Source organism: Toxotes jaculatrix, chromosome 21, assembly GCF_017976425.1.
Source record: "Toxotes jaculatrix isolate fToxJac2 chromosome 21, fToxJac2.pri, whole genome shotgun sequence".
Classification (NCBI taxonomy): Eukaryota; Metazoa; Chordata; class Actinopteri; family Toxotidae; genus Toxotes; species Toxotes jaculatrix.
The window spans coordinates 19286408-19300095 of NC_054414.1; the positions used below are offsets into that span (position 1 = coordinate 19286408).

The 13688-nt window shown below is 41.4% G+C and overlaps 2 protein-coding genes across 2 annotated transcripts; both read left to right on the forward strand.

Annotated features, from left to right (window-relative positions):
- Window positions 1-6421: 6421 nt before the first annotated feature.
- oxld1 (oxidoreductase-like domain containing 1) lies at window positions 6422-8789 on the forward strand. The gene is made up of 2 exons (XM_041029584.1): window positions 6422-6607; window positions 7360-8789. Exons 1-2 carry the CDS (start codon window positions 6557-6559, stop codon window positions 7729-7731), a joined length of 423 nt encoding a protein of 140 aa, XP_040885518.1. The 5' UTR covers window positions 6422-6556; the 3' UTR covers window positions 7732-8789.
- A 3850-nt stretch (window positions 8790-12639) lies between these two features.
- On the forward strand, window positions 12640-13073 carry pde6gb (phosphodiesterase 6G, cGMP-specific, rod, gamma, paralog b). The gene is made up of 3 exons (XM_041029586.1): window positions 12640-12785; window positions 12870-12910; window positions 12997-13073. Exons 1-3 carry the CDS (start codon window positions 12640-12642, stop codon window positions 13071-13073), a joined length of 264 nt encoding a protein of 87 aa, XP_040885520.1.
- The last annotated feature ends 615 nt before the right edge of the window (window positions 13074-13688 follow it).

Genomic DNA, 13688 nt, shown 5'->3' on the forward strand with positions numbered 1-13688 from the left:
GTGTTTAGATTACTATTACACAACTGGCTCCTTGTGATGAAATGCTCCACAGACAGTGCTGGTCAGTGTTATTCATAGTGGATTATGTCTTGACAATCATCTTGTTTTTCTGCCACACTACAAAGGTGAACTTCCACCGCAGGAAACATCCCCGGGGAACAGGAACGATTTAAAGGAACTCAACTCCCCTACGTCCGGAGGAACCGGGATATAAATTAAGTTATAGACAGCAGGTAAATAGGAGATTGTTTTACCCCCCACCCACAAAGAAAAATCCCTGCTCAGGGCCAGTACTTTCCCAAGATTCCAGAAGTTTCCCGTTTGTAAGTGGAAGTGGACCAGCATATATACTATGGAGCTAATGAGGTGATGGGGAACAGGTGAGCAGTTGACTGGCTGAGCAGGAGGGGCTGGGGTTAATGCAGGGCAGCTGGGAGTGGCAGAGTCTGAAATAAGATAGTGAAAATGGTAAAGTCAGACAAACAAGGGAGGAATAACTGAATGAAGTGTGACCAACAGGTGAATATGCTTGGTTATATTACTCTGAAATTATTAGGGAAGATGATGGAACAAGATAAACACCAACTACAAAAGATAGTGAAAAGTAAAATCGTTTGTCAAAGGAGAGAAAATGCTAACATGTTCACCAACAGCCTGGTTCAGCTCTGACGCACAGAAACAATATTTCCTCAGACTGCTGCTCCGCTTTGCTGTGAACATATGGAAAGGCAGCCGCTGAGCACTGAAATGCTAGTTTCATTTTATCTTTCCAGGAAGACAGAAAACTCATGAAGAAGAAAACATGAGAATACCTTTTAAAACACGACCTGCTGCTGAACAACAAAAACAGAAATAATTTTCAGACTTTTACCCCAAAGTTTATGTAGGAAAATATGACAGACTCATAGAGTAATATACAGAGCCAAAACTATGAAAATAAACAGCCATTTGCTGAAATTGTTCGCTGACTTCTTCATTTTAGTGCATAGTAATTATAGTTTTTAATATATAGTTTTTATTTTTGACATAAATGCTGAAAACCAGCCTGAAACCTGTGACAGCTTTATGCCCTTATAAGCCAACAAGCCTCAGTGTGTTGTTTGAGTTTGTTGGAGGATGAAGGTGTGTGTCTAGGGAAATACGAAAGGTATCACAACTTCCTGGAACAGCAGCGTCAGGAGTGTGAGGAGAATCTCACTGTGAGCTAATTGGTGCTAGAAGCCGGGACCCGCATCCTGCTGATAGCGCAGGTATCTGAGACGCCGAGCTGTTTGTCCAATCAGCTAGTAACACACAAACACAAACAGAGTGTTCGATCGAGCTCGGAAATAAACTGCACTGAACTGTCTGGAAGAAGCTGCAGTGCAGCGTTTAATATCCACACATGACACTCAGGTTCTGTCACCTGCGCACACTGATTGAGACAAAACACACTTTCCAGACGGTGCATCACAAAGTTAGATTATTATTATTTTAATGTGCGTAAAGTTTGCCAGTACTGGAAGACATAGTCACAGGGGGGAGGGGGTCAGTTGATGGGGGGGTTGTTATACTTGTTTTTGCATATATGTCAATAAAAAGTTGCTTTTGTATACATCTGGTAGACACAGGGCAAAACCGGTATTTGTTTGGAATAGTGTTTCTGGTCATTTGATGAATGTTTAGTCCAACATTCACTCTCCTTTTAGTTCTGGTTTGGTCTCCACCTCCTCCTGAGGAAAATATCTGGCTCGTTAGCTGCTAAATGCTGAGTTATGTTCACCAGCTGCTCTCTGACTGAGTGTGTCTGCTGTGTGTTGCTGAGCAGGAAGTGGACGGAAGCTTTTCAGAGCTTTTTCTCTGAAAACAGTTCAGTGAGAACTTTGAAAGCAGTGAGGTTTTTTTTTCTTCTACTTGATAAAGACCCTTGTGTTACACTATGTTTGTATGAAAAGTGATAGAGAAATAAAGCCTGATTGACTGATTGATTGATTGATTGATTGAAAACACTGCAGTACATGTACTGTTATTTTCCTCTTCTGCATTTTGCTTTTCCTGTTGTTTGCTCCAGTAAAGCACTGGTAGCACTGATAAACTCAGCCCAGCATAGTTGGCAGCCAAACCTGAGCCTGGAGCTTTGGCACTTCACAGCCTGAGTGAAAGCACCTCTGTCTCTCCAAAATAACACCCACCTCCCTCCGAGTGAGCCGCCCCCCCTTCCCATGCAAACCCAGCGGGCCTTGCCCCCACCTCTCAGCAAACTGCAGCCATCAGTGAGTTCACATCGGGAGCCAAGGTACACACTGACAGCCCCCAGTTGTTCTGGTTCTCTCTCTTATCATGTAATGCACATTTGCAATATAATGCAGATTTAAGTTAAAACAACATTATGACTTTAGAAAGCAAACAGTCTGTTCATTAACAGCTTTACATCCTGCTGCTGCTGCACAGAGCCGCTGAGCTGTGCTGAAGGTTTGAGCGGTGGACGTGTTCAGTGACTGAAGTGTTAATATCCAGGGCCACTGATTGGTCAGTGCCCATTTCCTTACCCAAGAGAAACACACAATGCATTCAAGTCCCTTCACTTACAGTTACTCAACCATCGCAGACCTTCATGTGACCTCGCCAGCAAACTAAAGAATGATTTACCAGGAGCCTGACCTGTGTTCAGGGTAAACATGGAGTTGATTCACTGAACAGTGATTCGTCTGTTGGGCTGAGCCTAAATATCATATCAGTGTTAGCAGGAGGCTGCCTCTTTCTGAAGAGACCAGATGCTTGAGCAGTGGTTTGAACGAATCTGAAGAAGCTTATAGGCCCTTTGGCCCCACCCTCTGGGGTGTGCGGCGGCAGGTGTATCAGACCTGAACTGTCATGGTTAAAATAGTAAAGCATTACACATCTCAGAACAGAGACTTGTTTTAGGGGATGGCAGTGACAAAACCTTCGTTACAGGGTTGAAAACCACTGAACTGCTGGATGAATTCTTAGTAGCTCTTGCAGTTTTACTTGGAACAGTTCCCATCTCGTTTGTGCTTAATTAGACTCTTCCTCTGATGACTCCCTTGTTTGCCTTGTTAGTGGCACATCCTCTGAGGGAGAAGCACTTGTTTTATTATGAAACTCATTAGAATTATGAGCCTCTATGCCTGTGAGAACATTCTACACTGTAATAATAATAATAATAATTTTCATTTTAATTTGACTTGGGTGAGTTGACTCCATCCAGTCTCCTGTTTCAGGCTCCTAACTCATTCACAAACTTATTTCTGCAAATTCTGACAAGTTGCCACTTTGAGGTGTGCCATTGACTTGTCATTTCAGGGCAGTGGCACAGCTGCCGTGTACTCTGGGTAAATGAACAGTGTGGTCTTTGTGCGCTCAGGACAAAGCTGGCGCTGTGAGTCAGACAAGAAGACCTTGAGGAAGGACACCTGAGCACCAAAACACCTCCCTGCTACCTTTTTTAAACGCAGGCTGTCACATTCTGAGCTCATCCTCGCAGATCCACAAATGAGGAAAGATGCTTCTTTATCAGAGACACTACTGTTGGTGCATTTCAGCACATAAATGGGTGCAGTGAAACAGTAAGGCCTTGTTGCCACTTTTCTGTGTTTTGAGGGATTTGAGGAAACCTGTCCAGACTGTTGACACAGCTGCAGTTAGAAAATATGACTTCATTCAGAAAAGGCTACTGTATCAGAAGTATGAGCCCAGATAACCTGAACTCTGCACAACCCTCTTCTAAACCGCCCAGAAGAGTGAGCACATCTTTTGCCCCTGATTTGAGGTCATAAACTACAGATTTGACTGTTAGCACATATCACTGTTATTTTTGCTTCAATGCATTTTTTAAATTCCTTTTTTTTCCCCTCATCTTTGTTTGAGTTGCATTCCTGGAAAAACGTTCCCATATAGTGGGACAGCACAGGGTTGTAGAATGTGCAACAAGTTGTTAGAAATACCGCCAGGCCTTTTGTGACTCGGGTTTTCAGTAGGATTATCAGTGATGAAGCTAATCCCTCAGCTCCAGCAGAAAGCCTGCAGCCAGAGCAAAGCTGTGGAGCACTGAAATAAGAGAATGCACCTTTAATTATGACTCTATCTGTACACGGTATGTTTGTTATCAACATTGCCGTCCTTATACATGTTACATTACTTCTGTGCTAACATCCATGGAGTTAAATAATGCTGATACACTGAACCCATCTTTACAAGCCATTCAGGACCCAAGGGAGTCCTCATACCGCACCTTGGGAACCAGTGGGTCATGTGAAATGTTTCAAACTCAATCAAAAATAGTCTCCCTCCCTGGAGCTTCTTTTCTTTAAGCATTTTTCATTCACTGAATTTAATCTGTCTTTCTCCCAGTCTGCAAGCAAAGGGCCCCTCAGGAAATGCCTGCCGGAGGTGAAGAAGGGCTCCAGCATTTCCAAAGGGAAAGGTGTTGAGAGAAACTTGATCCAGCAGCAGGGCTGGGGAGTGGGGTTGGAGGTGGGGGGCGGGCAACAACAAAACAGACCCCACCGCCTCCTCAGTGTGCACATACCTGACATACTTAGGAGACTCTCTGAGCTGACCTGTACAACCTGATACCAAACAGTGCCCGATTAAAGCTTCAATAATCAACATTTAATAACATTTAATTCACAATTGATAAAGTAACCATGTGTATGTGAAAGGTGTCATTTCTACTGACGTACCCACCAAGAGTTTTCACCCAACTCTGCACCTGCCCTAGCTCTACATTTTATTGTCTTTTAGCTCATTGTCTTGGTTTCTGTCTATCTATCATATCCATGTCACTCCATGAATAGAGTAAAATCTATTCTGTGTTTTTGCTTTTATGGTGAGATTGGAATGGTCAGACACACCTCATAATAACAATAACCTCTGTGGAGTGGACTTTAATATGAGAATAATAAAACTATTATCATGAGACTAAGACCGAATCACTGAGGCTACATGTGTATGTTTATCCTACCATCTGTGTACACAGACACATTCTATTCGTCTCTTTGTTACTCTGTTAGATGATTTGCTGTCCATCTGTTCTTTCAGAATAACATCAGCAGCCTTTAAAACATGGTTGGCTTTATGTGTTTGAACTGAGGTCTGAGTTTCTATGAAGCATGGCTGACTGAGGGAGAGCCTCTCCTTGGGATAAAGTCACATTACGGGTGGGGCCTCTGGTGAGATAACATGCCCCACCACACACCTGGTATCTCATGCCAAGCTCAGCAGCTGCTGGGTTTCCACACCACGTTACCATGGCTGTGGCTTGCAAACATAGAGGTCTGTGGGGACCTCAGACTCACGCTCCTTCTCTTCCATATACTAAAGACACACAGACATGGATCCTCATGGATCAGTGCATGGGTCACCTAGTTAAGAAACTGGAACCACAGTCACACAAAGAAAACTACATCATGGGGCTTTGCATTCACTCTTGAGCAAAATGTAGCTGTTTCACTGACTGACTTAATCTGCTTTACTGTGGTTGTAATGCTCTTTCAGTGCAGTGAGATATAATTCATCAAAATCTAGGTCAGTGAAAATATCTCGAGGAGAAAACATTTTGACCCAATAATAAAAGTTTCTGCTTACACCTAAATATAACTCTGGCTTCAGTGCAGGTGTATGGGAAACACACAAGTTTGCAACATGAATGGCTGCATTTTGTATCAAGTCTTTCCAAGTGAAAAAGCAAAAGTGTGCTGGTATTAAGGGATTTGTTTCTACACCGGGGTGATCATTTTTCAAAGAACACTCAGTAATTCAGAGAAAGGAAAGATGATTGCGAGGAGAACGGACACAGTGTATCATAGGCTCTTTGTTATAGTCAGACAAATCAAGGTTTTAAATTAAATGTTAAAGTGTCGACCTGTGCCGCTGAAGAGAAATCGTGCTGTTCAGTCTCAGCAACTGATGACAGGGCACATGAAGTCTCTCAGCTGCAAACAGTCGAGTTCAGTGCAATTAGCTGGGTCTGTTAAGTGGTGCATGGCAACAATACGCAATAAACACGAGCTTAGGCAACAGTGATTTCCTCTGACTCCTAACAGAAACTCACTATGAACACTGGGCTCTTTATTAAAGGATGAATAATTTGTACTACAGTGTCAGAGAATATTCATAAACACACAGTTATGCTTCACTGTGAATGTTGTCCTCGCCATATTTTAGAGCTTGCTGTGATATTTGTGTGAGATTTTCTGCAGAAAAAATTCTGTTGCGTCTCTGCTTAGGAAATGCAGATGAAACATTGACCCCTGCTGGCCACAGGTCGTAAGTACAACCCGTCTCTTATGGCCCGCCCAAAACTGTTCTACGCTTTCTATTGGTTTGAATTTATAAATAGTGCTATTTTATTGGCCGTTTATTGTTTTTGCCAGCCAATCAACTCTTTTGTTTACAACTACGCACAGAGGTCATAGTTCAGCTATATATGAACTGACGCAACTAGCTTGCGCCTCAGGTGAATCCGTGGATATAATTCCCGGACGAAATAACAATATATAGCACAAAGAAAATGAATCATACAGATACATAAGAAGGCTTCGCATTTTCTCTGACGATGCTGTGTTTGGGTGTAAATGCAGTCAGGTCGTCGATATCTTTACAGAAGGTAAGCTAACGGTACCGAAGCTATTAAGCTAGCGTAGATTATTCCCAGTCCCACAGGTTGACTTTGACCTAACCTTTCATTTACTCACTTCTCTTTGTAAAACTTACAAAAAAACTTTTTTTACTTTAACTGCGGGAGGCTCTGTTTTTTGTACTTCGTAATTTGTAAGACAGAGAAACGCCACTTGTAGCTTTGTTACTTCCCATATGTTTACAGCCACGATGGACACGGGAAACAACTACAATGACCAATAATACTTTTAATGTGAGCTGATTTAAAACTGACTGAAAAAGTGAACATATCCTTTATGGCCTTTGCAGTGATAATTACATTCAAAGTTAAACATCAACTCAAGTGTTAGTTGTTAAATCAATACTTGATTACGGTGATTGATGACGGTATTATCTCTGTTTAACTTAAACAGCAGTTTTAAATGTACTGGGGTGTATGTAATAGGCACAAGATGAGAGATGTTGCTGATGATAATAACTGGATGCACAGACAGATTCCAGTTTTGGGGCATTTTCATTGGTCCTGGGTGAGTGTTCTTAAAGTATAAATACAGACTCAGTAAGTGATATCACAGCTTTGAGAACAGTTCTGCCCCTTTCATTAAACTGCCTTTCTTCATGTCTCTGTCTCACTTATTTACATGTTTGAAAGATTCCATAAATAAAACAAAAATACTTAGCAAAAGGTTTTCAGAGTATGACAGTGATGAATTGTATATTATATATTTTACTGTTTTTCAGCTGTGCATCTTTTCCCTACTGCACATGGAGTCGTGGAGGAGAAGTCCATACATAGGGACCATTCGCTGCCTCTCTACTGGACCGCATTCACCTTCTTCTTCCACAATGACTGACTCCCCTGAGCGCACTGAGCCAGGACCCAGCAGCAGTACGTCTGCTTGGTCTCCTGACCAGGGTCCACCACCTGCTCCCACACACTGCTGCATGAGTGGTTGTCACAACTGTGTGTGGATTGAACATGCAGAGCAGCTGTTGGCGTACTACCAGCACGATGGGGGCGACCGGGCGCTCGCTGCTGTGGAGGAGAACGTCCTGGATGAGAACCTTAAAACCTACCTAAAGATGGAAATCAGACTCTTGAAGAAGACATGAGTGATGTATTTACTGCCAGTGGCCTAAACCACAGTGTTGACAGACTGAGTGTAAGCACTTTATAACACACTCCAGTTAGTGATCTTACCTCCATAGTTTCACTTCCATGTCCTTTGGGTCACACAGTTCGTGTCTGCAGGACATTTCACAAAATTGACGCATGCTACCACGTCTGGCTGGTAAAAAGGAAAGGAAGCTGTTGACTTTAGGAATCCACCTGCTCTGCCTGAGGAACATAAAAATTGATCTGTTGATAATGAACAAACAGGAACGTCAAAGGTTCGTTCTGGTTAATTACAATTTGGATCTTATGATGATAGCTTCAGTTGCTACGGCAAACATCAGCAGATGATCACACAGGTTAGAAATAAACGGGGCTAAACTACACCAAGAGTGTACGTTAATATTTTGTGTCAGCAGAAGTATTTAATATCCAAGCTGTTTCAGCGATGGATTTATTAATTATTTTATTTAATTATTATTTTAGACTAAAACAGTTAAATTCTGCTGTGTTTACAGATACAAATCTTTTTTTTCTGCACAAACGGAAAGAAAGCACCAATGCTTAATAAGGCTGCATTCACCCAGTATTTATTATTACTGACAATAATAATGTCAAAAAAATGGAGAAATCCGACCCAGTTTGTTTGAAAATGGAAGTATTTCAGCTTAAATGTCGCTTAAAATGTAATCAAACCACTGTTACATGCGAGGAATGCCTGAGCTGCTCTCACATTAGTCTTTGCTTTAGTTCATAAGGTGCATGGAGTCACTGGGTTTCTGAAAGTACGTGATCAGTACGTTAAATGTGATTTTTGCTGTTGTCACGATAAGAAAATGAACAGCTTGTGTCTTTGGATTAGAAAATCACCAGATTTGATTTTTACTTTTTTAATATAATTCATTGTCATTGTTTTTTGATTCATCAGTTTGTTTGAAGTTTTAACTCAACTATTAAGAGTATATTTTTTTGTCATTTGTGTCATTATATTTAAGAGTATATTTAAATTATGTATTTGAAATGTATTTAAGACCTGTTTGTTAAATAAATGTGGAACTGTTCTAAGAACTGTTTTCCTTGTCATCAGCACATGGACAGGCCACTAGGGAGTGCCAGATACACATAAACCTGCCCATCTGCTCTAATTAGGAGAAAATATTTGTGACTGATCCTCTTAACCTGTTCATTTCATCGTGATGTGGCTTTATTCAGCAGGAACAACAGACTGTTATATATTCGGTTATAATATTCGGTTTAAATTCAGTCTAAATGAGATTATGATGCATGAAGGAGGCTTCTTGCAGACATAACAATAAGCTGGGGGATCATGTCAGAAAAGCAGAACATGTTCAGTCCTGACATGTTCGTATGACGTCTTTCAGCCAGCTGAGTGTCAGCGAGTGAAGACAGCCTGCAGCCTGTACATCTCACAGGACCAGTTTCTGAGGTGACAGTGACCCTGATCTCCCTGACTGAGTCAGCAGTAGTCTGGTAATGGTGATACTCTATAAGTCCTGATTACACAGGAGCCACTGGGCTCCAGCCTGCCAGCCACACGGCATGCAGCTCTTCGTTGATCAGGGTTCTACTGGGGATTACAAATGAGGTGTTTCACTGATCATATACAGAACACTGTACCCGATGACTCTGACGTGATGGAAAAAACTCAACACAGATTAGTGCCCATGCCACCCATGCAATGTGTCAGTTTGCGTCATGCCAGTGTGTAATATTCTCCCAACATGAGTCGACTGTAGACGTTTCAGATCTTCATGGGACTGAGTGATTGAAATTTAGCATGTTTTCGTTATTACTCTGTGACGTTCAGCTGATTTAGTTCATAATACATAAACAATTCAACCCGATATTGATCTAAAGATGGAAGCTTTTGTTTTGATCTCTTGTCTGTAGTGTGTGTGTTTACAACTTAACAATCAGTTAATGGGACGTTTGTAGATAATTAAAATACCCTCATGCCCTCCTGCTGAGAGCTTAGGGGTCATCAGGAGCAGCTGGCCCTTAAGGCCCCTCCCACTGCACGTGCAACCACACCCTAAAAAATGATCAATAAAAAGAAACTGGGACAAATCTATTTCATTTGAATTCAAGTGTTCAAGTGTTAACATGCATTTATACCGAGCAAGGTCAACATTTCATAGCAACTTAAGGGCACTGATGTGTTGAAGCTGCTAAAGAAAAAATATTGAATTCCCCAAACAAGAAGAATTCAAAGGTTATTTCTATAATGTTTTACGTCTCAGTTTCATTTCTGAATGAAGTCCCCCAAATTTATGGATGTGCAATACTAAATTGTTGGAATACGCCTTCAAGGGAAAAAGCTGTTATGGGCACATCCTCCTGAATCAGTAAAGTCCTGATTAGCAGGCTAGTGACTGATTTCTGATGTGTGGGATGTGGCCTCTAGTTTAGCCTCAGATTGTAATTTTGTGTCACAGGTGTGCAGGCTGCTGTTGGATTATTCTACTCTCTGGTAAATGGAGAGCACTCTCACTGCAGGGAATTACATGAAGATGATCTAAGAGACTTTTGCAGGATGGAGGATTGAAGGGTTTTGCCTGAAGCAGATGGTGAGACGATTGCGCAACAAAGAGGGAGTGGGCCAGTAGGCCTTTCAGGAAGCTTCCTGCTGCATCCATAATCTATATCAACAAATGTATTATCTCATGTATCCTGTTGCTTCAAATCAGCAATCTCATTAGCACAGCTTAGAGTTTTCTTGAATTTTCTGCAGACATGCACCTACAGTAGGCCCATATCATGCTTTAGAAATATAAAAACAAGGCAAACAGCATCAAAACAAACACTTTACATCCTTCATCCTTTCATCACAAACACTGTGTAATGTCAACACTGCAAAAAGTGACTTTCAAATCACTAATTTTCATCCAGAATCTTTAACCAGCACTAAATCTGAAAACTGACATCATCCATCTAAAATTCTTCTAAAACGACTGTACAAATCCAAGATGCAGATCATATCATAGAGATCAGATCATATCATCAGAAAAATGGAAGTTTGGACGTTCATACACCCTCACCCTCTTCAACCAAAACCTCAAACATGTGGACTGTTGACATTAAAACAGGGAGGCGGTGCGTTCATAATCTTGTGCAGGGCTCAGCATATAAGAGGGGCCCTAAGCCCCAACTGGCCCTCACAGCAAGCCTAGCATAAAACTCCACTCATTTGCTAGACAGAGCAGTGCTGCGTTCACACCCACTCGTCTGGCTGTCCTTCACCCAAGCAGCCGGTGAGTAGACGACCACAACTCCACTATGAGGACAAACAATGCTATCATTGAGATATTTGGGATTTATTGTAGTGGTAGGAACCATTGTGACTGTTCTGGAGCAAAGTGGAAGTCAGTGGATATTATGAATATTATCATTATTAGCTCTTGACCTGAAGAAAATTCTGAAATGATGTGAATGAAAAAATGGAAATGCTGACAAAACAAAAAAATACTTTAAAAAAGATAATAAGGCCTCAGACTATTCTTCACAGTTTCCTTTTAAATTTTAGTTGATCATGTCAGTGATGTTTTCTTAACAACAACAATGTAATGGATCTGGAATGAACCTGTTTTGAGATGTAAAATGTTTATGGTGTGAACACAATCACCACCATAGATCAGACTGCAGCATTAATATAATTTGATTTTATTGTGCTTTGTTTGACACTAGATAAAGGTTTTAGAAAAACAAACAAACATTAGAACTGTCTTGTGCAGTTTTTTTTCTTGACCAGATATTTTGTTCTCCTTTGTTCCTCGGTGGAACATTTATCAGTCAGTTGTTCTGAGGCTGTTCTCACTGGATGTCAGTTGTTTGCTTTGCTTAGAGAACAGAGCTGGGTATTGTTTGAATTTTTTGATACAGAGTTTTGGTGCTGACATTAAAACAATACTTCTTTTCCTTTACTTAACAACATGTTTCTCTACAAAACCCCTTTTAAATTTTTAATCAAAAAAAAGTGTTCTTGCATTAAATGTTATCTAACCACAAGAACTTTGCCAGAAGAAAACTGTCTGAAATGGGCAAAATTATGATTTAAATCAGGAACTATAAGATCAAAGAATAAGTACAGGCGATGAATATGACAGACATTTGATGTCAGTTAACAGTCACTTAAAACATAGATGAAGACTACACACGTCAACACTTACAGTTATCATTTGATATAAAGACACTGTTCACTCACTGTACAGTGTCTTTTACATGAACAAAGCTTTTTAGGCTGTGACGGTGATCATACTCGTTCATGCAGTTATCAGAGCAGTGTAACCACCTTAATGGTTAAGACGTGTTCAGGACTGTCATTGTCCGTGGGACACGGTGAGCGGATTGATCATTTAGACCCTCAGTGCATGCTCAGCATATCTCCCGTGTTGTCCTTGCTCTAACGAGATTACATGTGGACGGCCAGCTTGAAACAGAGAGGGGGAGTGCTTATTAACTTGAGCCAGGGATTATGGGAAATTGGGTCATCCCTACAGAACACGCTGCCAGGTAGTCCATTTCAGACAGTCAATTACTTGGAAATATGAGTGTAAATCCTGGCTGGTGTTCGTCAGATCAGTGAGAGGATTAAGGCCTGTAATGTCAGACAGAGGTGACAGAGGCTGTATGCTAACTATTAAAATGAAACTAATGGTTAAATACAACATTTTACATTAAACTTGCTGCACACAAATGAGAATATCAGAGAATAAATTGGTGGAAATGGTCCTTTACATCCATCTTTTCCTCTGATACATTGGTTTTAATGAATTATCTGAATTTTTTTTTTCTCATATCCTCAAATAAAAGATTTCATCACGATAGCTACACTTCAGAGAGGTGTCTCCAAACCAACAACCTGCACACAGGTACCATAACTGCTCAAAATGAATCTTGAGCCGCCCAAAGCTGAGATCAAGTCAGCCACCCGTGTTAGCGGAGGCCCTGCCACTCCACGCAAGGGACCCCCCAAATTCAAGCAGAGGCAGACTCGTCAGTTCAAGAGCAAGCCTCCAAAGAAGGGAATCCAGGGGTATGCAGTGAAAATGCACATTTTGTCTTTAGAAGATTAGAAATAATGGCAAGTTATGGTGTATAATTCATGCTGTCATTGCAGCTTTGGTGATGATATCCCTGGAATGGAGGGCTTGGGCACAGGTGAGTTCACTTTAGATCTTAAAATGCATCTCATATTGGTTTCTGTGATCTGCAGGGACCTGAACAACCTCACTCTTCTTTTGCAGACATCACTGTCATTTGCCCCTGGGAGGCCTTCAATCACCTGGAGCTGCATGAGCTGGCCCAGTACGGCATCATCTGAGCCTTCGTGCATCTCCCTGCAGTCCTCTGGGGATTACAGGCCACATCCATGCACTTCAAGCCATCTGCCTCAGGCTCCATCTTCTTGCTTTAAATGGAACTATTCCAAACAAACTACCACAATGAACTGTAACGAACACAAAAAACGGAAAAAGAGAAAAAATCTACAAAAAAAAACAACTTTCTGTCCTCTTACACCAGATTCTTCTTCTGATGCTGCAGCTCACACAATATCTGCTCATGTGTAGCATCTGTTGTTTTGATTCTCGTGACTTGACTAGATCTGCACTGTTCCTCTAACTACCAGCATCCTTTTCTCTTCTCTTGCTCTCCTTCTTTTTCTCGTTTCCTCTTCTTCTAAAACATGAAACTTACGCAAGCAAGCCAGCCTCAAAGTGAGTTCAAGTGACAAACCCATGAAGAGGGTGGGTTCCCACTTCATGTGCTTCGGTGCCTCTTTCGTCATCTGAGAGGTTTTCTCCATCCACGCCGAACATATAAAATACAAAACCTGTATTCTGTAGAGACTGGACACCAGCTTGCCATTGCTGAGCGTAACCTTTCAGTGGGATAACGTTAAACACCCATCATCAGATATCCTTCTTTTCCCTCTGTT